The sequence below is a fragment of the Schistocerca nitens genome, chromosome 2, assembly GCF_023898315.1.
Source record: "Schistocerca nitens isolate TAMUIC-IGC-003100 chromosome 2, iqSchNite1.1, whole genome shotgun sequence".
In the NCBI taxonomy this organism is placed as follows: Eukaryota; Metazoa; Arthropoda; class Insecta; order Orthoptera; family Acrididae; genus Schistocerca; species Schistocerca nitens.
Genome location: NC_064615.1, coordinates 718174035 through 718200213, shown reverse-complemented (window position 1 = coordinate 718200213; position 26179 = coordinate 718174035). Strand labels below are relative to the sequence as shown.

Genomic DNA, 26179 nt, shown 5'->3' with positions numbered 1-26179 from the left:
GGTACACAATATGGCGATCCGATGGCAGGGTGTGGGTATGGCGAATGCCCGGTGAACATCATCTGCCAGCGTGTGTAATACCAACAGTAAAAATCGGAGGCGGGTGTTTCATGGTGTGGTCGTGTTTTTTATGGAGGGGTCTTCCACCCCCTGTTGTTTGGCTTGGTACTATCACAGTAAAGGCCAACATTGATGTTTTAAGCACCTTCTTGCTTCCCACTGTTGAAGAGCAATTCGGGGATGGCGATTGCATCTTTCAACACGATCGAGCACCTGTTCATAATGCACGGCCCGTGGCGGAGTTGTTACACAACAATTACATCCCTGTAACGGACTGGCCTGCACACAGTCCTGATGTGAATCCTATAGAACACCTCTGGGATGTTTTGGACTTCGTGCTAGGCCTCACCGATCAACATCGATACTTCTCCTCAATGCAGCACTCCGTGAAGTATGGGCTGCCATTCCCCAATAAACCTTCCAGCACCTGATTGAACGTATGCCTACTAGAGTGGACGCTGTCATCAAGGCTAAGGTGGTCCAACACCATATTGAATTCCAGCATTAACGATGGAGGGCGCCATGAACTTGTAAGTCATTATCAGCCAGGATACTTTCGATCAGATAGTATAGGTGTCTGGATACTTTTTATGAGATAATGTAAGACACTACAGTCCAGGGCGACAGCGGTTCAAATCCGCGACCGGCCATCCAGATTTAGGTTTTTCGTGGTTTTCTTGTATAATTTAAGGTAAATGGCAGAACGGTTACTTCGGAAGGACGCAGCTGACTACCTCCGCCATCATTACCCAATACTAGCTTGTGTTCTGAATCTAAAAGACCAGAACGTCGACATGACGTTGAATTCTATTCTTTCCTTTCCTCCGTCACCCATACATTGATCTGAAAATACTATGAACGCTTCTACAATCACCACTGACTCGTAACTTGCGTTGTGAGCAGCAGAATGTATATCCTGTACGCCAAGATTTCCCCTGCGTACAGTAAGAAACCATTTGGCTGTAAATAGCTGCAACGTACGGGGGAAGAGCGGTGCTGAGGCGGCAGATCGGCTTGAGAGATTCGGGAAGACCCACGCGCCTCATTTTTAATGTGGGCGGCAGTGGGTGGGCTATTCTGCGCCGCGTCATCACGTGGCCCGTGAGGACGGCGGACGGCGGGCTCTTTTGGCTGGCGATGACATTGCGCAGGGCCGCGGCGACGCGCGAAAGGTCAGTCCACCGGCTGCGAAGCTGGGGCGATGACCTTCACTTCAGCGTGCTAAAGCGGGCGCCCGAGGCAGCCGCAGGAATTCAGGCGTCTGCTGCGCCTTGTGAACGAGCGGAGGCAACGCTACCTGCAGTGAGCCTTCGTTGGGAAACACGACTTAGTCGTAGTGCAGATTTGTGACTTGTGATTTATCTTGTGGCGACAAGGGTGAAATTAACTTTGAAGCAACATTTATTGTCTAGCCTGTTCACACTATGCAATCTGAGAATATTCTACAAAGGTCAGAATTCAACAAAGGCATAAATATATAAACAAAGAACAAACGCAAAGTCGAAGATATTACAAAAAAAAGAAACTTGATTCACGTGTGCATTTCTTATGCATTTGACACGTTCCTCATAACGGTTACCGTGAGATTGATCAGCGGAACACGTAACTAACTAACTCGAACCTAAAAGTAATATCTGTACGACTTGCATACTTCTACACCTTGATGCACTACACTGCCAAACACTACGTAGCCACTACATCACTCCCTCCTAAGTGTACCGAGCGAGGCGGCGCAGTGGCTAGCACACTGGACTCGCAATCGGGAGGACGACGGTTCAATCCCGCGTCCGGCCATCCTGATTTAGGTTTTCCGTGATTTCCATAAATCGAGCCAGGCAAATGCCGGGATGATTCCTTTGAAAGAGCACGGCCGACTTACTTGCCCGTCCTTCTCTAATCCTATGAGACCGATGACCTCGCAGTTTGGTCTCTTACCCCAAAAACAACCCAACCCTCCTAAGTGTTAACGATACCTGCGATTCAACTTGATCTGGTGTCCGGATCGCGTGACGACTGGTGTTGCTGTTGTGGAGTCGTCAGTTGTAGACCTTGATGTTCGTCGGGAGTTATTGTCGGCATGTGGCGGGGTAGCAGGTGGTTCAGATGTATCCATAAGTGGTGTGGTAAGTGATTTCAGTGCGCCAGTATCAGCAGCGCTTAAGGCGGAGTTTAGGCGGTCAATGGAAACTGTTGTCGGTGTTCCCATGACATCGACACTGAAAACTGTATCCTCCCTGCTGAGTATAGCAAATGGCCCACCGTATGGTGATTGTAGAGGTTTACGTAGTGTCGTGCCAAATGAACGGCTGACCGGTGTGGCCGAGCGGTTCTAGGCGCTTCAGTCCGGAGCCGCGCGACTGCTACGGTCGCAGGTTCGAATCCTGCCTCGGGCATGGATGTGTGTAATGTCCTTAGGTTAGTTAGGTTTAAGTAGTTCTAAGTTACAGGGGACTGATAACCTCAGATGTTAAGTCCCGTAGTGCTCAGAGCCATTTGAACCATTTTACCGAATGAACACCTGCCTGCAGCTCGAAAAATCAGCAAAGACGAATGGTCACGAGTTACTTGCTCTCTTGCTGCAATCGGCCGGTGTTGTCGGAAGTGTGTGCCTAACTTGTTGACGGTGTCTACGCATCGATGGTAGTGCCCAGCATGCTGCCCAGGAACTCACCGGCTGGCCTACTTGGTTGTCCACAGACAAGCTCAGCTGCGGTTGTGTTCAGATCGTCTTTGATGGTTATGCGGAGGCCCAGCAGCAGGATCGGTAGCATCTCAGTCCAACCGAAGAGAGGCCTTGAGTTGACAGTGTAAGCGTTCTATCACGCTATTTGCTGCGGGTTGGTAAGCAGTTGTCCGGATGCGTTTCGTACCAAACAGGGTGGCGAGTGTCTTGAATAGGTAAGATTCGAATTGCCTGCCCTGGTAGGTAGTGACGCGTAAAATTACGCCAAAACGGGCAGTTCATCCCCGGAGAAGTGTGATGACGACGGTCTCGGCGGTGGTATCGGACGTGGGGAATACCGTATTTTATCGCATAAGATCTTCCCCCGCATATTCCCCTCCCCTACGATTTTTCGTCATTAAAAAATTATTCTATTAATATAGCGTATAATTTCCTCTTCTTGTTCGCTATCACTGGAGCAGCCTTCAAATGACTTGACAGTGGACAACAAGGGATGCAGCGGTACTTGGCGTAAAAGTATTCCCATTGTCACAGCATACCCTAAATTTGAAAATTGGAGTTGCAGACGTATTTCTGGATCAGTTACGTCGTAATTTCGAAATATTGAAACTACGAGACAAAATTGAAATTAAATGATTCATCTTACGCTGATACAAACATTTTGAAAGCTGCAGGAAGCGGTTAAAGGCGATGCAGTCTGGAACCGCAAGACCGCTACGGTCGCAGGTTCGAATCCTGCCTCGGGCATGGATGTTTGTGTTGTCCTTAGGTTAGTTAGGTTTAACTAGTTCTAAGTTCTAGGGGACTAATGACCTTAGAAGTTGAGTCCCATAGTGCTCAGAGCCATTTGAACCAAAGCTGCAGGAAGACATTTCTCCGCTGATCCAAATTCAATACGGTACTGGTACGAACATAAAGACATACTCATGGCTGCAAAGGCAAGTTCCTGGTCTTTCCGTGGGCCTAAAACGGCGAAATATGCCGAAACTAATGATGGTGTAATTGCTTATGTCAATGAACTTCAGAATGATGGTTGATCTTTCCATTACGAAATGGTTCATAACAAAGCTCGAGAGATAGCTGTCACGCTCAATATTGACAGAAAGGATTTTAAAGCAAGCGTTGGTTGAGTGATTCGTTTTATGAGACAGCAAAATCTCAGTCTGCGAAGGAGAATATCTTCGTGCCAGCGTTTACCTCTAGACTACACAGATAAGGTAATAGAGTTCCATTGTTACGTAACACAAGTGTTACAGCAATATTACTGTTTGCTCACCCACATTGGTCAATCTGCTCAGACGCCAGTGTTTTTTAATGTGTCGCACAACATCACCATTGCTCCAAGTCCGCAGCTTGTGGTCTTGCGGTAGCGTTCTCGCTTCCCGCGCACGGGGTCCCGGGTTCGATTCCCGGCGGGGTCAGGGATTTTTCTCTGCCTCGTGATGACTGGGTGTTGTGTGTTCATCATCATTTCATCATCATTGACTCGCAAGTCGCCGAAGTGGCGTCAACTAAAAAGGACTTGCAATACGGCGGCCGAACTTCCCCTCATGGGGCCTCCCGGCCAACAATGCCATACGATCACCACCATTGCTCCAACTGCCTCAAAAAGTGCCCTTGCGAAGACAACTGGAGTGGAGAAATTAGGATACACAGTGACGTTGTGCATTACAGCACACGGCCATATGCCATCTTTAAAAGGAAGACATTACCAAAGGAGGCTACCCCACATGAAATTCGCTTACGAGTTCAGGAAAAGGGCTGAATGACAGCAGATTTGGTGTGGATTGTTTGGAGAAAGTCTGGGGAAGACGACTAGGGACATTATTACAAAAGAAGTCCCTTCTTGTCCTATACAGTTTCTGTTTCCGGAGTCATCTTGTCTAAACTGTAATGGAGAAAATGAAATGGATGGAGTCCCATCCTGTCATCATCCCTGGAGGTTTAACGTAGATTCTTCAACCGTTTGATCAACAAACCTTCCAACAGATAAGGAAGCCATCAATACCGACGATGTGGGAGCGAATAATTCGAGCATCGGGGAAAACTAGTGTCGATATTGTTAAGAAGAGTTTAAAGAGTTGGAATTTCTTGTGCCATCGACGGTTACGAGGATGGCACGCTATGGAATAGTGAAAATGAAGATGATGATCTGAGCCTGAAAATAGTGATGATAGTGACGAAAGCGACACCGCAGAATAGTAAGAGAAAAGAAGCAAAGAAACGATGCATTGCTGCTCCTCATTGTAGGCATAACGAAACTGTGATATGAGCCCAGTTCTTTTGAGTTAACGGAAAATAAATACTGGTAGGTACTCCTTTTTTCACAGATTACCGTAAACACAACTTTTACCTATCTGATACATCGTTTCCCTTCCTTTCTGAATTCTTAGAAGTACCAGTCTACTACTCGCATAATTCCCTCCCTTCTCTTTTCAGGAAAATTTTTCGAGAGAAAGGGGGGGGGGGGGCGGGGGCGGGGGAGTATTACGTGATAAAGTACGGGACGGTACCTCTGGCCAGCGAGTGAATCTGTCTGACAGTCAGAAAGTAAATACATCCCTCTGATGGTGGCAACGACCCAACGATGTCAGTGTCGATGTGTTCGAACCGTTGATTAGGTGGTAGGTGGAATAAACGTGCCAAGGGATACACTAATATGACGAGTGATCTTGTTACGCTGACAGACCATGCACTGGTGGACAGAGGTCTTAAAGTCTCTGTGTTAGGCCACGCAAAAGTTCTTTTTACCAACTGCTCTGTAGCTCGAGCACCAGGGTGAGACACATCGTGTAGTGACGCAATCGCTTGCTGTCGTAAGCCTTGAGCCACGTAGGTTAGTGGCCTCGACGCAGAGATGTCAAAATACAAAAGACATTTGTTGGAAGCACTTGAATGCTGAAGGGTAGGTGGCCGGGTCAAGACATCTCCCAGTTCGCCGTCGGACTGTCTTCAGGCGATTTTCGTGGTGTTCGGAATTTCCCTGTTTCGAATGCTTCTCAGATCGGTATCATCCAAGGGAATGCACCAGATCTTCCTGAAGAATAAACATAAAAACAGAATAAAAGAATTAAGAGATGATATAAGAATGAAATATAAGAACCTGCAAAGATTGTAACCCCTGAAAATACCATACACACATTATATATATATATATATATATATATATATATATATATATATATATATATATATATATATATATATATATATATGATACTTATTGTGAAACCCAGTTGTAATTTTACAATTAATGTAACGTCGTTGTATCCCTTAACTTGATAAGAAACATTTGTATAGAAACTTTCGACTGACGTAGGCAGATAAATTTAAATAAGTAAAATAAATAAAAATACTAATCGGTGTCGAACACGGGACGCTGGCGCTAGTCACCATACCACCATCTGAGATGCGCAGATAGCCTCCTAAAGTACATCTAAAGTTACGTCAAAACTGTCTCAGCAACAGTCGAGTATCTACGGATAAAATGATTCAGATGGCTCTGAGCACTATGGGACTTAACATCTGAGGTTCAAAATGGCTCTGAGCACTATGGGACTTAACATCTGAGGTCATCAGTCCCCTAGAACTTAGAACTACTTAAACCTGACTAACCTAAGGACATCACACACATCCATGCCCGAGGCAGGATTCGAACCTGCGACCGTAGCGGTCGCGCGGTTCCAGACTGAAGCGTCTAGAACCGCTTAGCCACTCCGGCCGGCTAACATCTGAGGTCATCAGTCCCCTAGAACTTAGAACTACTTAAACCTAACTAACCTGAGGACATCACACACATCCATACCCGAGGCAGGATTCGAACCTGCGACCTTAGCGGTCGCGCGGTTACGGACTGAAGCGCCTACAACCGCTCGGCCACAGCGGCCGGCTATCTACGGATAAGCGGAGACACATTCGCTTATTTTGGCCCCTCTGCAACTAAGCGAAGTTTCTGGGGGTTAGCCGGCCGACGTGGCCGAGCGGTTCTAGGCGCTACAGTCTGGAACCGCGCGACTGCTACGGTCGCAGGTTCGAATCCTGCCTCGGGCATGGATGTGTGTGATGACCTCAGAAGTTAATTCCCATAGTGCTCATGCCATTTGAACCATTTTTTCTGGGGGTTATTGCGCTTGCCATGTTCTCCTCGCCAGTGTACTGTTACCAATACACGACAAGTGAGGTTTAACTCTTTGATGCGGCTTCATTCCTACTGTAATTATGGAATATGACGTCTGGTTTAGTATGTACAAAGGAAAAGAAGCTGATAATTATAATATATAATATCGCACACGTAAGTATAAATACTGCACTATAACGTGGTATGTTAATGTGGGTTGTGTAATGTGTTATTTTACATTGCGATGTATAGAGATTTATGCAGACAATGTTGACGCTCTTCTAGGTTGATTTTTCAAAAAAATGGTTCAAATGGCTCCGAGCACTATGCGACTTAACTTCTGAGGTCATCAGTCGCCTAGAACTTAGAACTAATTAAACCTAACTAACCTAAGGACATCACACACATCCATGCCCGAGGCAGGATTCGAACCTGCGAGCGTAGCGGTCACGCGGTTCCAGACTGAAGCGCCTATAACCGCACGGTCACACCGGCCGGCTTGATATTTCAGATGCGTGAAAATGACTTACGATCGAAATTAGTTAATCGCACGCTTTAAGTAAAGAACGTTTAATTACAGCCTACTACGGACCATATTCTCTTTTATATAGTATTTAGAGACTGCAGACACTCATAGAAACATTTTAACGTTGTGAGTATATTTCGGCCTTTCCTAGCTGCCTCATCCCGCGTATCTCTAATCCGTTTCCTGTGTCATTTGTTTGGTGTGCGTGGTTTGTGGTTTAACGGCGAGGTTATCAGCGCCTTTAAATATATTAACAGGAACGAGTGTGGTTAAAGTATCATAATACTAGGACGAGTAGGTCTTAGGTAAATACACGAACTGTATGTCAACCTCAATGACTATCATCCGAACATTCAGTCTTGAATCATTCACAACCAAGTGGTCGTTCAGGCACTTCGTAGGATGATCTCCCTGTGTGAAATAACGAGGTGTGTTTTACGTCAGCGTCATTATGTTTCATACGCTGTGACGCAACGTCCTTGCTTTGTGCCATGCATGTAGCAAGCTACCCCATTCTTCTTGGGCTTCTAATTAGACGCTAATGTCTACGACACGAACTGAGGTAAAAGGAACACAGCACGCCTTTCACGTTACGAATTCTCGGAATCTCTCTGTCCAATCACGTTTTCATTCTCTTTTGCGAACGATGTACTTCCTGTTACATCTCATTAACGCCAGCTGCACGCTCTGTAGAGCAGTGCAAGTTCTGCTGCAATCGCAATACAGGAGCAACGGAGAAAGCCACATGGAATAAATGAAGACGAGAATCGTTGTAGATTGTTTCGCTGTATAATAACTTTAAATTTCCTGTTACATCACATTTCATTATTTATAATAGTAAATATTACGTCATGGAACTTTTATCTCTGCCTTCAGCTTTGTTTTAGCCACAGAGTGTTCAACCTAAAAGAGGCCCCGTCGCTTAGTTAATTCTATAAACAATATTTTTATTGGAAAACTTATATCATAAGTTACTATATATTATAGTAGGTGTTGGAAATATTCTCCATCCATTTCTATGCACTTTTAGACACGTTTGATCATGTTCATTGCGACTATTATTAGCTTCACACTATTTCCTTGGGTCTTATCGCAATGTACGTCTTCAGAACCTGCACGGTATGAGGATTACTCTTGTAAACAATATCTTTTAAGTAACTGCACAGAAAGAAGTCAGGGCTAATAAGATTAGGGGATCGTGGTGTCCACAATCGTGTCGAAATCATTATTCACCGAAAGAATCCTGTAGCATTTCTATAGCAGAGCGAGCTGTATGGAAAGTGACGCCGTTTTGCTGCAACCAGCAGTCACGCTCATCCTCTTCAAGTAAAGCTATGAATGACTGGAGTTTGTCTTGGTAGACGGAAGCATCCACAATTGTTTCAAACAACAAAGATCTTATTATTCATCGCCTTTGTGGGTGTAAGGGAAACTCAGTGAAAGAGTGCGGATTGTCAGTACCCCTAGTCCAGTAGTTCTGGCCATTAGCATACCCACTAAGATGAAACCAAGCTTTGTAAGTGAAATAAACATAATGTAAAATGCGATTTTTGCCTCTAATGAGGGTCTTGAACCACTAACAGTAGTGATCCCTTCTGACATAATCAGCATTATTCAGCTCACGTAAAACGTGCAAGCGTACTGATAACATTTCAGTATTCTCGCTGCAGTGTGGGCTGAACCAGGTGAAATGTTCTTTTGCTGGCTTACTCCGTACACAGTTTTATGGAAAGATGCAGTAACTGTTGCTTTAATATCTTGAATGACGTGTGTCGTTAAAACTGACCTTCATGTGGCACGTTTCTTGTTTATCACTGAACCTCTTTCACGAACTGTCTGAACTAACTTCTGAGCAACATTTTTCACTGGTGCTTCCTTTTCAAATTTCTCCGTGAACTTTCGCCGACACACATCATGAGATTTCATCACAAAATAAATTTCAGTCACGAATACACGTTTCTCGACAGTTTAACAAACAATACATGATTGCGCAAACTTGTTCAAAAGCTGACGCTCAACAGTGAATGGCACAATTTAAGCGGGCAGGCAACAAACCGACTTACCGCTCCGGCTCCAGTCGTACAAACACTATAAACATTATTTCACCTATCTTATACGAATATATGCATGTCAACAACAATATACATTTAATATAAACTTCTGAAACATGAGGCCTATTTTAAGTTGAACACTCCGTATTTTCGAATATCAGCAGTCTGCACGGTTTGCTCCCTGGAAAAGAAGGAAACCTCCCCACATTGGCAAGTATACCAGCATTTTTATTCTTTTCGCAAAAGAATGCTCATCAGTTGTCATGTTCACGGAGAACGTAATAATACTCTTGATAATAATTCCATAGATTCCATGGCACAGAAGCGAAACATGTCAAAAGCTCTCGATTAAAGAAAGTAACCCGTAATAATTCTTGGGTGACAGGAAAGTAACAACAATCAATCACGACCGACGCATCTGTTCTTCTAACTAAAGTACATGCAGCTGGTCAGTCTACTTACATCTACATCTGCGACCCAAGAGCCGCATGGTGTGTGGCACAGGGTACCTGCTATACAAGAATCATTTTCCTCTCCCTATTACACAAACGAATAGCGAAACAGGTGGCAAGGTTCTTGCTACTGCTCTTCATAGGGCACACGTTTCTTTGCTTACATTCTCATGATATTTTATTTCTATTTTTTTTCCTCTGTCTAGTGACTGTATTGCACGAATTCCTCTCATGCGCTAACCTCTTCATCTCATAGTAAAATTTCACCTTACGTCGTCACTTACAATGGGGTTCAATAAATAAAGCAACACATTTTTCTGTGGCCAGTTTCTGGGAAGAAATGCGAAATTTGTTGCTGCACATCATGAAATATTCCGCTTCAGCCCCGAAAGATTCATAAGATTCCGATAGATGGTGGCTTTACACGAAGCCTACAAAACGTCGTCTGTAACGGAGGCGTGTTCCAAGCAGAGAGCCGCCATTGAGTTCCTTTGTCGAAAAACCAAAGCATCTCAGATATTCAATCGCGCTTACCGAAGTCTAAAAAGTCCTGGCAGTGAACATAAGCACGGTGAGTCGTTGGGAGAGACGGCTGCAATCATCGCAATGGGGTTGCGCAAGCATGTCCGATCTCCCAGGTGCCGGCCTGCAGACCACAGCTATGAGTCCCGCAAAGTTGGAACATGCGGACACACTGATTCGAGCTGATCGAGGATTCACCAAACACCTCACTGCCCAACTGGCCGTCTCTGTCGGTAGTGCTGACAACACTCGTCCACCAGATGGGCTACTCAAAGATGTGTGTCCGCTAATTTCCTCGCCAACCTAAAGAAATCCATAAAGAGCAACGAAGGATCAACTGTGCGGAATTGCTTGAGCCTTACGAGGCTGATCATGGCAATCTTTTTATCGATAATCGTCGCAAGCGGTGAAACATGGGTTCATAAATTCGAACCGGAAACGGAACGCCAATCCATCGAGTGGCGCCACACCACCTCTCCTCCGAAGGAAAAGTTCGAAGCCACACCCTTAGCAGGCAAAGTAATTTCAACGGTTCTCTGGGACTCTGAAGTGGTTGTTCTGTTTGATGTCCTCCCTCTCAGTGCAACAATCAATTCTGAAGTGTAATGTGCTACCCTCAGGAACTTGAAGAAACGACTGCACCGTATTCATCGACACAATAATGCTAACGACCTTCTTCTCCACGACAACGCAAGGCTTCATACAAGTCCGTACATCAGGGAAGAGGTCACAAAACTTCATTGGGCTATTCTTCCTCGTCTGCCCTGTAGCCCAGATTTCGCACCTTCCAATTTCCATCTGCTTGTCCCAGTGAAGGATGCACTCTACAGGAAGCAATACGTGGACGATGGTGAGGTGTTGATGCAACACGAAGTTGGCTCGTAGACAAGTAGTGGTACCGTGCGGGCATAGCAACCCTCTCATCAAGGTGGCGTTGGGTCTCCATTCAACTGACATCATGTTGAAAATAGGGTCTTGCAGCTAAAAGACTGGGGAATAATATGTTGTGTTGGAATCCTGCATAAAACCAGCCGGCTTTCACAAAAAAAGTGTTGCCTTACTTACTGAATGAATCTCGGATTTGGTTGGTGTATTCCGATCTCTGTCATCCCCTACAGTTTTTGCCCTCTACAGTTCCCTCCAGTGCCATGGAGCTTATCATTTAGCGAATTAGAAGAACAAACTCATTTCTTGACGTTTCGGAGCGTTTCTTTCTGAGAGTAAGTCACGAAGGGATGCTCATCACTTTTCATATAGCGGTTCCCAAGGTAGTAGCATCAGCACGTCTCTGTCGCTCTGGCACTCGCTAGATAAATCCGTGGGGAAGCGCACAGTTCCTATTAGGTCTCCTGTCTCGTTCCTACTAACTGATAAAAATCTAAGATTAGAGAATAACTCAAGAACTGATCAAACGAGTCTTTCGTAAGTCACTTCCTACATGGCTGAATTGCATTTCCCGACAATTGTGTTGATACGTTTTGGCCTGACATCCGCCTTCCCCAGAGCTTGAAGTTATCTCGTCGTTTCATCTTAAATCCCTCCCCAACAGATATCGCTACATACATTAAGGTTTTGACTGGTTTCAGTGATCAATTGTTGCTGACATAATCAAATGAATTGGTTCTTCTAGTATATTTACACCCTTTACATTGTTTATTTTGAGCCAGTCTTTGCACCAAGCATTGGTCATCTTCATATTGACGCGACCAACCTGCACATAACTGCACCTTTAGGGAGGTAAAATGGTTGTTTGCCAAGTCATTTCCTCCTCTTCTTCCTTCCGTCCTTCCTTTCTTCCTTCCTTTTGAGCCACTTACGGAGAACGTTACACCTTCATATTTGATAGTTTCTGCTTTTCTATCCTCGCAAAATTTCTTCAAGAATCCACTATATCTTTTCTTTTACTTCTTTTATTTGTCGGTAACCTTCTTTTTAAGCTTCTCTGTTAATCTGTACTTCGTCAGTAGCGCTCCAATGACTAGACGATTTAGTAAATTTTCTTCTGCGCTGTTCACGTCTTGTAAATCTTCCCTAGCTTCTCGCCACCACCTAATTTTGATCTTTAAGTTAATAATGTTAAATAATCTTCTAGTGCGTCTGTTGTTGTCCTTATTATAAATATGGCCATAAGATTTCAAACGTATCTTGTGATCGGCATGTCTATTGGTTAGGTGTTCTCCTCATCGTCTAAATTCCATTTCCTGTGCCAGGTCATACATTTTCCTAAAAATATTCCGCTCTTGTTTTCCAATTTCTGCAGTTTTAGAGTGTCCTCTAACAGTTTTTGATTTCGATGCATAAAATGATTCTCGTAAAAGAACTGCCATGTAATGTCGTAATTTTGATGTTGCTGCGCAATATTACTTTACTGTTACAGTGTTCCATGTGATTCTGAATGTTTTTTGGAGTTTGACGACTCTTTTCAGGTTTGCACTATTACCCAACCCTAATATCAGTGTGATCTGTCCACGGTATTTGAAGGATGATACCTATAAACTCGCCATACATTCCATCTTTGGCCAATTTTCCTGCTGTTTTGATGTATATTTTCCAAATATCGGATTTTCTCATGAGATATCTGGTGGCCTGCCTTTGCTGCTGTCTTGTGTAGTTTGTCTACACCATATTTTGTTTCCTGTTTAGTATTGGTGGTCGCTGCTAAATCATTACAGAGGGTAAGCATTTAACATGGATTTTGGAACCTTGATTTCTTACTTTTATACATTTGATATCTTTTTCCCATTTTCTCATAACTTCGTCCAGAACTAGGTCAAACAGCTGAGAGATCGGAAGGAATGGGAGGAGGGAGGGGCAGGAGACAGGAGACAGGCTGTGTTCTTGTCGAACACCACAAAGCCTCTCAGGTTTCACTAAAGTGAACAGTCCGGCAGATTAGTTCTCTGGCCTTCTTAAAATATGTAAGGTGACAGTTGTGCTTGCTTGATTGAGAAGTCGTTAATATGCACTGATGAGCCAAAATATTTAGGAACATTGCCCACTGCGAGACTGGACGCCTCCTAGTGACGTTTCGGGCACGTAAAGAAGTAAGGAAGGTACCACGTGGCTAAAATTAAAGTGAGTTACTAACACAGGTCCAGTGTCCAATGTAATTATGGCAGCGAAACTTGGTAAATATTCTAATGTGTTAATGCGAAACCGATGTACGCTCGAAAAAATTAGTTCCAGTTTTAGTCACCATGTGCAAATCTGGCGATGTGATTGCAAGAAAGACGTGTAGAAAGGTTCTCAAAGGTACTGGATTGGGAACCAGATGTGGGCAGAAAAGGTCAAAAAAGTAAGAAAGGCATAATGTTGATTTTTTTTTTATTAACCGGCACATACACAGTCTGTTCAATATAAGCACTGGAGATGCTGCACAGCACCAGATTGCACCTGGTGGCCAAAATTGGAACTATTTTTTTCCAGTGTAAATCAGTTCATCAACGCTTAGCATATCTACCAAATTTCGATACCGCACTATAATTACAGCCTACACTGAGTAGCTGCACTTTAATTATATCCACCCGGTATTATAAGCGGAGCAGAGGTGAATGGGGAATCATTCTAGCAACGATACTGATCACAAATGGTGAAGTACACTGACATAAGCGACTTTGAGAATGGGCAGATTGTTATGGGTCGGAGCCTGCGAACAAGCACTTCGGAATCAGCGAAGCAGTCGACTGTAGTGTGCTACTGTATTGAGCGTCTGTGGAAAGCGGTTAAAAGACGATGAAATCATGAGCACGAGACATGGTATTGGACATCCACGTCTCATCACAGAACACTGAGGTCAGAAGCTTGCCCATACTGTACGAGGTGTGGCTAGAAAAAAACCGGACTAGTACTGGTGAAACAATAAAACGAATGCAATAAGGCTGAAAGTCGCGTGGCCTGTCACGTGACTCTCGCTCCGCCTACTGCTCGAGTTTCATCTGCCTCCTGCACTCAGTCTGCTCGTGGCGTCTGTTTTAAGTAGTTGACGTTTTGTCTGTGCGTCGGAAAATGTTGAGTGTACAGAAAGAACAGCGTGTTAACATCAAATTTTGTTTCAAACTAGGAAAATCTGCAAGTGAAACGTTTGTAATGTTACAACAAGTGTACGGCGATGATTGTTTATCGCGAACACAAGTGTTTGAGTGGTTTAAACGATTTAAAGATGGCCGCGAAGACACCAGTGATGACACTCGCACTGGCAGACCATTGTCAGCAAAAACTGATGCAAACATTGAAAAAATCGGTAAACTTGTTCGACACTTTCCTTGTCAACTCCTGTTAACTCAGACACTGCTCTGATTGTTAAACGGCGATCTTGTCGAACAAGTTTACCGATTTTTTCAATGTTTGCATCAGTTTTTGCTGACAATGGTCTGCCAGTGCGAGTGTCATCACTGGTGTCTTCGCGGCCATCTTTAAATCGTTTAAACCACTCAAACACTTGTGTTCGCGATAAACAATCATCGCCGTACACTTGTTGTAACATTACAAACGTTTCACTTGCAGATTTTCCTAGTTTGAAACAAAATTTGATGTTAACACGCTGTTCTTTCTGTACGCTCAACATTTTCCGACGCACAGACAAAACGTCAACTACTTAAAACAGACGCCACGGGCAGACTGAGTGCAGGAGGCAGATGAAACTCGAGCAGTAGGCGGAGCGAGAGTCACATGACAGGCCACGCGACTTTCAGCCTTATTGCATTCGTTTTATTGTTTCACCAGTACTAGTCCGGTTTTTTTCTAGCCACACCTCGTCCAGCAGGGTAGGCGGCGATATGTGGCAGATCTAACGACAGAATACAATGCTGCTGCAGGCATGAGTCTTTCGGAGCACACCGTTCAGTGCACATTGTTGATCACGTGGCTCCACAACAAACGATCCCTAATTTGTCCCCATGTTGACCCAACGACGTCGTCTATTACGATTGCAGTGGGCACGCTGTCATCTAGATTGGATAGCATACCAGGGGAAATTATTCGCCTGGTCGAATGAACCACGTTTCTTGTTACACCAGGTCGATGGCCGTGTCCGCATACGCAGTCATCAAGGCGAACGTCTGCTCGGTTACATGCACCGTACCAAGGATGCAGGCCGATAGGGGCAGTATTGTCGCTGTAGAGGACATTCACGTTGACCTCCATGGAATCTGTGGTAGTAATCGAAGCCACCATAAAAACTGTGGACCACCGTATCCCTTCATACTTGACAGCTTCCCAGACGGCGACGGCATGGCATCTTCCAGCAGGATAACTGTCCGTGTTACGAGGTCAGAATCGTACTGCAGTGATTTTTGGAGGATTGTAGTTAACTCGCGAAGATGTCTTGAACAATGAATTCTCCTGGTGTCAACTCGATCGTACGCTAACGCGCCCATTAACCGCCTGCCTTTATTTACTATCAAAAACAGTCTTGATCACAATTTATTTATTGCGGTGACCGGTTTCGACCACTACTGTGGTCATCTTCAGACCTACAAGTCGTATACAAAGCTTTAATTAGAGGGCTACATACATTAAAGAAAATATATAAAGTTATAAAGCTATAAAAAGATTAATTACCAATGAGTAAGAACCTCCCTCTGCTGGAGAATTACTACTGGAGAAACCAGTGCACGTCTTACTATATATAATGGAGGCTCCGCCCACTTCTGACGGAATGATGTCATTACTAACCAGTGGGTAATAGTTCGAATAACAACGTAAAATTTAAAAGAACATTGTCAAGAAATAAAAATAAACACACACTAAACTTAGCTTATTTAACAGCTATTGTCAATTAAGAAGCGTTAAAAATATTTAAACATGTAGGATAAATGAACTTCGTTTTGACAGTACATGGGTTGCGCTCTCAAGGCCTGTTACTGAACCATTTGGAACCACTGATTGCCATGGTGAAGTTGGACGCCGTTCCAAAGATGGGGCAGCAGGCTTCTTTCCACTGAAGTTGTTGTAAAGTCGATAGGCAAACTAGTGGTTGCCATGGTGAGGATAAACGCCAGTGCAAAGATGCGGCAGCAGGCTTCTTTCTAACGAAGTTGCGAAAGTGGAGTGGGAAAGCCTGTCACGTCAGACGATGTACTATTGAGCAGCAACATGTCTTTATTGAAACGATTTTCAATGAGTAGGCTGCAATAATCTTTAGCTGACATGTATAGTACATGCTGCACAGATACGATTTACTGGTGTAATAAGAGATTTTCATTTCCATAGATTACGTAATAATTCTTACAGATCAATATGGGAATTTTGCGATCTGTGTACGGACATCTGCTGCCACCCACCACGGATTTGTTGGATTCTTACCATGCAGAATCGCTGCTGTATTGCAGTCGAAAGTTGGTCCAACACGCTAACGTTAATAAGCAGTTCGTCATAATATGTTAGCTAATCAAGGCATATCGTGCTGATTTATATTTCCATTACATTTCTTTAGGGTCCTCGGGGCTCTCCTTTCACTTCTCACGATGCCTCCCTATTACCACAGATTTACTAGGTTCCCTTAGCTAAGAAGGCTCAAATGGCTCTGAGCACTATGGGACTTAACTTCTGCCATCGGTCCCCTAGAACTTAGAACTACTTAAACCTAACTAACCTAATGACATCACACACATCCATGCCCGAGGCAGGATTCGAACTTGCGACCGTAGCGGTCGCTCGGTTCCAGACTGTAGCGCCTAGAATCGCTCGGCCACCCAGGCCGGCAGCTAAGAAGGTTTCACTCCAAATGCGTACCCATTTCCGGTATTCCATTACCACGTATTTGTTATATTAGCCGACGATGCGTAACTCTGTTAGGAAAATGGCATCAATAGAGATGTAGACCTCTCTACAATCTTCTGTCGCCTGAACGAGCAGAACAATCAATGTATACACAATCTGTTGCTTACTAATAGTAGTTGTTCTATTTTCAAATGAAAGTCATCATAAACGAGCACAAAAATATTTTCTGTGATATTGCAGCAAACTGGGGTCAATAGGTCTGTAGTACTGAACATCATTTGTGTGCATACCCTCTTAAAGAACGAAGTGACCAGCCCTTTTCCCAATCACTTAGGATGCACAGTTTCTCAGCCTACTTGCAACAGAGGGTTGATAGGAGAGGTGCCCGTTCTACCGCCTGTTCGATGTAGCAACTAACGGCTACCCCGAAAATATTTCAAGTCCTGTGTATCACATTCCATTTTCGCGCCATCATGAACGAGCAACTGTACAAATGATTCTCATCCTTTAAGTGAGGCTAAACTGTTTCAGGTCTTCTTAGGAACTCTGATCGTAATATTTTGCTTTCAGCGTTGAACCCTTCTCACATAGCGTGACTTGAAAGACAGATGATGAGAAATTGTAGTCCAGGCAAAGTTCTCCGTCGTTATTAAAGGCGGTGGTTTTTAGCGGTCAGAGTATTTTACATTTGGCTGCTGTTTCTTATGATCGTCTGTAAATCAGAGAAGCCTTGCTTCGAGTTATCGAACAGAGTAAAGTGCCGCCTTGTCTGAGACACTGCTGTCTCAGTCCGTTTGAGTGGAGTTCAAATTCCTGTCCGGGTACCCTGACGTACGTGTCACACAGGTTCCGTGTATTTCTTGAGGAGGGTGCCGGTACGGTTTTTATTAAAAGACCACTGCCGATTCCTCCTCTCATCCTCAATAATCGGAGCCAATGCTCCATCCCTAATTATTCCAACGATGATATGATTTTAAACTCCAAACATATTTCTTCCTTCCAGGCTCGACATGGAATTTTACGCTTGAATTAGCTATTCTCCCATATAGGACGTTGTTTGAACTTGATGGAAGAGTCTTTTATTTTTCCAATATCATACATATGCTGCAGATATTCGCTATATACAGGGTGTAACAGGTATAAAAATAATTTATTCTGTTGTACTTTAGTACATACATCGGTGTGTCGGTTGTGGTTGTCCTTTCTCTTCATTGAATAATCTTCCCAGAAGTAAGTCACGCAGTTCAGGATCTGATGTTTCCTGCACGGTCGTAACTGCACAGCTAGGTGGACTACATCTGTCAGATTGACTAATGGAGCCGGCCGGTGTGGCCGAGCGGTTCTAGGTGCTTCTGTCTGGAACCGCGTGACCACTACGGTCGCAAGTTCGAATCCTGTCTCGGGCATGGACGTGTGTGATGTCCTTAGGTTAGTTAGGTTTAACTAGTTCTAAGTTCTAGGGGACTGATGAGCGCCGAAGTTAAGTCCCATACTGCTCAGAGCCATTTGAACCATTTGACTAATGGATTTGCGTCCATCCGCCCACACTTAAACACATGACATGCTGACGAGGGGAAAGTAAGCATTAATGTCTTACTCCTGCCACACATACTTGGAGATACTAACCAACCTAAATGCAGACGACATGTAATAGCTGTAATTATTAGCCTGCAAATCACATCAATATTGATATAAAGTTGTTCAGTGCAGCGTCCTCAGTCACCAAGAAAAATATCTGCGCTTATACCCGTCACGTGTAAGGAAAAACGCAAAAAAGGAGTTGTGCGACATAAACGAAAGTTGGTAGGTGGGTTCCTACGCCTGAAAGATGATATCTATTCAAAGTTCGCACCAGTTGCGTTAAGTGGGGCTGGTTGCGCCACTACCAGGATGCACATCAGGTTTGCTTTAAATACGCTTTGTAACGGTCATGAGCCTTAGTTACCTTTGATATTGGATGTGGCGAGTTATTGTTAGTCAAGAATGCCTTTAAGGCGACAAAGACACCATTGCCAACACCTCAATGAGTTTGAATGGGGTCGTATTATAGGGCTCCGAGAAGCTGGATGTTTCTTCTGCGATACTGCAAAAAGACTAAGCAGGAATGTAGTCACTCTACATGGTTGCTGGCCGCGGTGGTCATGAGAATGTACGGTCGCAAGAAGACCGGACTCCGGACAGACACGTGGCATTACCGAGAGGGAAGGTATGGCTCTGGTGCAGCAGTACTTTGAGCAGCAATTGGCACCACGGTTACTTCAACGACAGCTCCGACCCAAATGTTCTGTAGCGTGCATTCCACCGACCCCAAACCACCGCCATTTGCGACTTACGTAGTGTCAAGCGAGAGCTCATTGGAGGGCAGGGTGGTGGTCTGTTGTGTTTTCTGAGTAAGCCGTTTCTACGTCGGTGCCAGTGATGGCCGTCTGTTGGCTAGGAGGACGCCAGTTGAAGACCTGCACCAACCGGTCTGCAGCCTTGACACACTGGACCTGCACATGGAGTTATGTTCTGCGGTGCCATTTTGTATGACAGCAGGAGCACTCTCATGGTTATCCCACGCACCCTGACTGCAAAACTGTGCGTCAGTCTGGTGATTCGATCTGTTGTCTTACCATTCATGAATAACATTCCAGAGGGTATTTTCCAACAGGGTAACGCTTGCCGACACAGCACTGTTCTAACCCCACATGCTCTACAGTGCGTCGACATGTTGCCTTAGCCTGCTCAGTCACGAGATCTATCTCCAATGGAGCACATACAAGACGTCATCGGACGACAACTCAAGCGTCACCCACAAACAGTGTTAACCGTCCCTATACTGACCGACCAAGTTCAACATGCATGGAACTCCATCCCACAGAGAGACATTCGGCGTCTGTACAGCACAATGCAAGTACGTTTGCATGGTTCCATTCAACATTCTGGCGGCTACACCGGTTGTTAATGTACCAGCGTTTCACACTTGCTGTTTCTTATCTCACGCAGACATCAGCCGGTGATCTTGCGACGTAAATTACTTAAACATGTTACCTAGACAAATGTATACCCGAAATTTCATTACTCTAAATTTCCGTTAATGTATAATGCGTGGTGTGTGTGTGTGTGTGTGTGTGTGTGTGTGTGTGTGTGTGTGTGTGTGTGTGTTCTGCAAATCCATACTTCTTTCTTCTTTTACCACGTTTTCGGACAGTTGCTCCACTTTGTAGAGACCCTGTTCACCTACCCGCTCTGTCATCCGCATTTATCAGTGGAATTCTTTCTACATTTTTAATATTGAGACCTTTGTCTTTGGTCTCTCCGAAAGTCATTTTGACTTTTCTGCTCTCTAAATCTGTCCTTTCGACGACCATTTATTTTCTGTTTCTCCACATTTTTCCTGCAATAGTTTAGCTATAGCTTTGTTTGTACTGGATATTTACTTCATTTCTAAGTGACCAATTTTTCTATAAATTTGTGTCTCCTTTCTTTCACCAATAAAATGAAGTAATTCTCCTACCACCCATAGTTTCTTCAGATTAATTTTTCTTATTTGTCCGTCCAGCCTTTGTGATTCTTTTAAGAGATGCCCATGCCTTCTGAGCGAAACTACTAACTGTCTTATTCAGTACGATAGTAGCTACAGATAACTCTGATGCACCTCATCATCCCTAAATACTAATCACTTCCTTGTACTTTCATTCGTGCTGTCAATATTCTCTTAAACATCAGCCTACTTTTCATCATTATTGAATTATGATCCAAGTCTGTATCAGTTATGGCCATGCATTACACTCCAAAATACTATTATGAAATCTCTCTCTGCGTTTCACCTGTCGTATTCCAATATAATATTAATATGCAATATGAGCCGCTGTAGCCGAGCGGTTCTAGGCGCTTCAGTCTGGAACCGCGCTGCTGCTACGGTCGCAGATTCGAATCCTGCCTCGGGCATGGATGTGTGTGATGACTTTAGGTTAGTTAGGTTTAAGTCATTCTAAGTCTAGGGGACTGATGACCTCAGATGTTAAGTCCCATAGTGCTTAGAGCCAGCCATGCAGGATGTGCAACCAGGCTCCTGTCTGCAAATAATTTGTCTTAATGACATGCATGTCAAAGTTTGCCTAACGCGAGGAATAATCGATTAAGATTCGAGTTTGCTGCAGGCTGACACTGATATTTTGCAATGATTTTGTTCTTAATATTGGGGCTTGGTTGCCGTCCGAAATACGTTACTGTAATCGCGAAAGCATACTGAAGCTAAAATTTTATGGCTCTTCAAACTTCTTCTACAAAACTCGACGTTTCGAACACTGTTCTGGGTTCAGTCTCAATAGAGATTGTGGCTATAGGTTTCAATGTTCGTGGCTTCCGCCATCAACTAACGAACAGCCACGACGCGCAATGAGTACAAAGACCAGGAAGCCAACTCGCGTCTCGAGAAGAATTATACACCGGTGTGCAAAACTTAAGGACGAAAGTAACTTTCGCGCGACGTGTCACTGCCAAGTAACATTGCTCAATAAAACCTGGACCATACATAGAAAGAACCGCAACAGTATAGCATAGAAGCTAAGAAAGAAATAAGCAACGAGACAAACAGAAATGACAGCATTATTCAAAGACAATAATTACGTTAAGTCACCCCGATCTATGATGGTCCCGCGGGTGGAATATGGCTCTTAACAGGATGTGTGACCGCCATTGACGGCAATGCATGCCCCTAAAAGTGCTCCTATGCACAGGGTTGGTAAGGAGTTCTTGTGGTAGGGCGTTCAGTTCCTGCACCAGCTAGGTAGAGCCAGCTGCTGGATAGTCGGTGGTGCACATTGGCGTGTTTTAGTACGTCTCCACACCGGATCCCACACGTACTTCATGGGGCTTAAGTCGGGGGAGCAGGAAGGCCACTCCATTCACCGAATATCTTCTTTGAACAAAAACTCTTCCACCTGCGGTCGCGTATTATATCCATAAAAATGAAGAAAGGGCCGAACGAATCTCTCATAAGACACACAGAGCAAAGGAGTGCAATGTCACAACAAAATTTGCCGGTGGGTGTACCGTGTTCAGCGATTTGGAGGTCAGTACACCCGGGTAACATTCTACCCCCCACATCATTAATCCTGGGCCATCAAAACGAACATGTTCACAATGTTCCTGAGTGCATTAAGTGTTCCCACGTCTAACCATATGAGGAGTCTGCGTCCAGCATCACTACTCAGAATAAATCTACCGTCATCCAGGAAGAGCATGCGACGTCATTCCTCGTTGGGACCAAGCGAGGTGGCGCAGTGGTTAGCGCATTGGACTCGCATTCTGGAGGACGACGGTTCACCCTGCGTCCGGCCAACCTGAATTAGGTTTTCCGTGACTTTCCTAAGTCGCTTCAGGCAAATGCCGGGATGGTTCCTTTGAAAGGGCTCGGCCGACTTCCTTCCCCATTCTTCCCTAATCTGATGGGACCGACGACCTCGCTGTTTGGTCACCTCTCCCAAATCAACCAATCCTCGTTGGGCCAGGCCCTGTGCTCTTGGCACCATCGCAAGCAGTTCCGAAGGTGTGCCGGTGTCAACGGAACACAACGTCCTTGTCATCGGATAAAGAGACCACTCCCGTGCGGTCGCCGTATGGAACGTGAGTGTGCGCGCCATGGACTTCTGTTAAAAGTCGTAGCAGTCATACTTCCTATTTTACGTGGATCCCCTCTTGCTGTTTCCCAATATAACTCTAATCTGCTAGTGTAGTTGACTGCGGTTGAGCACGTCCTTTCCTCCGAACAGCAGTGCCTGTGATTCGGAACGCTCCACATGCGCGTGAAGCAACGGTGTGAGCAATGCCGATTTCATTGGCTAGATTCGTCATACTTCGTTCTTCTTCCAGTTTCCCGGTGGTTCTTCTCCGTCTGAAGACATCCAAACGTTGTCCCCGGGCCATATTGTAATGAAGAATCCCACCATCGTGACTGCTCGATGATAGGCACACACAGTCTTTTTCCCGTTCCTTCTACTGCCTCGTGTTGCGAATCCAGCCCTGTTCGGCGCTACAGTCGCATTGACCTCACGCCACGTGACATCCATCTTTCTGTGCACAACTGGGAGACCTCTGGCAACATGTTCCCGCACTTTCTTTAATTTCCGCCTAATAGTTAGTATGTTATGTTGTTTTATCTTCCCCTTCCTTAAATTTTGCAGGGCAGCGTAGTCTCCCTCTCTTTATCAGCAATCAGCACTTACCCTATGACGAAGTTCCTCAAACGGTAGATTGATGAATTTTGTGTAATAATTCCTCTTCTTCGGAAAAACGCGAGGCTACTTCCTTCTATGAGTGTACACGACACTAGTTTTCGACACCATAAGACCCCAAGGCAGGAGGTTCGAGTCCTCCCTCAAGCGTGTGTGTGTGTGTGTGTGTGTGTGTGTGTGTGTGTGTGTGTGTGTGTGTGTGTGTGTGTCTCGTCCTTAGCGTAAGTTATTTTAAGTTAGATTAAATAGTGTGTAAGCTTAGGGACTGATGACCTCAGCAGTTTGGTCCCATAAGACATTACCACAACTTTCCAGCTTTCTTGCATACTTCTGTCTCTCTCTCTCTCTCTCTCTCTCTCTCTCCCCAAAGCAGATTCCAGCAGGGGGATGGAAACATATACGTATGAAGAAATACCTAGAAGAGGAATATGACTTAAACATAATCAGCAGCAAGGTTTTCCCTTCAATGACCACCGCCACAAAATCCTGCAAACTTACACGCCACAGCATTGTTTCTGTATATCACTAGCAAAACGGTGATGATTGCAATTTGTATCGAGCAGCAAGTTTACTTCAACTTCTGAATTTAGGCTACAATATACTGCATTTCGGTAATTCTCTACAGCAACATATACCTTTCAACTTGTCTATTGACAGATAAACGTTGTTGGTATTATTAACCGAGATGCTGGAAAATACTGAGGTATATAGACAGATTATTTTTAAAAAAATACTACTCACTTTATCGCAATTTACTACAACAGAATTTGAGAGAATTATAAAGGGTTTTGATCTGCACCAGTTGTCTTGCTCAGGAGAATTCTGCCTAATGCCTATTTGGCACACGCTAGTCAAAGACACAGCAGATTTTTTTTTCTAAAAACATAAACTGTTGCCATCCAGTACGTCCCTAAACCGTGTTAATGCGCTATTCAAAGTATCCTACTATGTCACAGCTCAGTGATTACATTCCAGTATGCGCTGCCACAGCTTCCAAGCACGACGATCTGGCGCCCACGAAAGGAATGTACTGGCATCTGAGGGCAGAGGTATTTACTGTCACATGGCGGCACTTAATGAAATTTTCCAGATTCCCCGCGGCGGTGCACAGGATCGGCGTGGCCTGGAGCGGCATGCACAACGTCTCCGGGATATCACCTGAGGTCTCGCGGGAGCAGGGTCGACCTGGCGCTCACGACCAATCGATAGTGACGCGGCTGCACATCGAGCGCTGTGCGGCGCCTCCACAGCTCCACGCCTGCACGCCTTCCAACCTCATTCCGTTTTTCTCTCGATTTTCCAGGAGGCTTTGATGTCTACAACATCGAGACTGCGATGCCCAAGATCGACCTCGATGCTATCGAGTCGCACCTGCGCGCTGCGAGGGAGGAGGAACGGCGGGTGAGTACAAGTCATCACAACCTTTTGCTGTATTACCTCTGACAGCGGCATCTCGCTCTGAAGTTCACCACCAAATCGGATGTTTACCTGTTCCTAACGGGAGGCGACAGGTATTGATTGGTGCTGCAGTAGATTCGACAACTACTTTCATAGCTCCTTCTGGCATATTTGCCAGAGTTTCTATGTTTAATTACACTTCATTTTTCATACTACCAAAATATGACGTGTTTCGGCACTTTGACTGGCATATACCAGCGTATTAATTCCGTATATTGCTTACGTATTATGTTTCTACCCCAGAAATTGACAACAATCTCTAAACCTTGTCTCAGATATCTATCACAAATCTGGATCACCGTTATTGACGGTGGTAGTGTAACAACAATGTAAACAAACCATTTCAACCTCAATTTAAGGAAGAAAACTCATCTTAAAAGTTTGTGTATTAGATGCTCCAAAAATTCTCTATGTATGTTGTACGCTACAGGACCTAAAGTTTCTCAGGAATGACATTTATAGCAGTAAACTAGTGATTTCTGCATTTCTCTTAAGCACGGGAAAAGTTGCCTCCTCCTGAACTTACGACAGGTTCAAAGCCTGAGATAATTCTTGTTTTCTTAGCACAAGTCTTAAACTGCAAAGAAGGGCTCTTCTTGATAAGCAGAAACAATGTTATTGATTCGAGCTCTTTTTTATCTTTCTATCGGGAAGACCTCACCACATGTGAAATTTTTGATTCTTCTTTTTGGCCCGTGCCCCGCTATCGCAAGGTCCCCATACGACGTAACATACTCACAAGATTCCCACATGATTTAAATTACGCAATTCTTGTTCTCACAACGCAATCTTAATCTATGGAATGAGTATCGTGTTCTTTTGTCTGTAAACATTATTCTGCTTTATTTCGGACATAATGAATGGCATAATGGGGACTGCAACTAACAATTGAATATAAATAATACAGTTTTCTGTTGCAGCCACCTGTTTACTGATGCATTACGCTTTTCGATGGTTGCCCTGAAACATAACCTCTTTTGTACTTGGCCTGCAGCTGTTGAAAGGCGTCGACGTTAATATAAATATTTTAACTACCTAATTCTTCACCTCAAAATGGTACTGCGAAGCATCGAATTGCTTAGTAGTAAAACAAACAAGTGTCTAACGCAGAAAACTGTTTTATTTATATTGTTTGCATGTTTTATCCGAAGAGGCGGTGGGAACAAGCCCAGCTTTCGTCTCGGTGAGACCAACACGATCTGGTCGATTTATATCGATGATTGTCGTTAATCCGGCGTAGGACTTCCATTAAGTTCTTCTTCACCTTCTTTTTTCACAAGCTAGAACTCTTCGTGTTATCGTATAGGAACAGGTCCGTCGTCAAACTTAAGCTGAAGAAACTATTTAACTGCTGTTAGGTGAAACAAAA

General features: G+C 44.4%; 1 protein-coding gene across 4 annotated transcripts in view; it reads left to right on the top strand.

The window, feature by feature from the left end:
- Positions 1 to 26179, top strand: part of LOC126236895 (schwannomin-interacting protein 1 homolog) — an 816191-nt gene that overhangs the window by 395490 nt on the left and 394522 nt on the right. For all 4 annotated transcript variants that reach the window (XM_049946538.1, XM_049946537.1, XM_049946536.1 and 1 more), the window contains exon 7: positions 24656 to 24753. In XM_049946538.1, coding sequence (XP_049802495.1) covers positions 24656 to 24753 — 98 coding nt within the window. The remainder of the gene's footprint in view (positions 1 to 24655; positions 24754 to 26179) is intronic.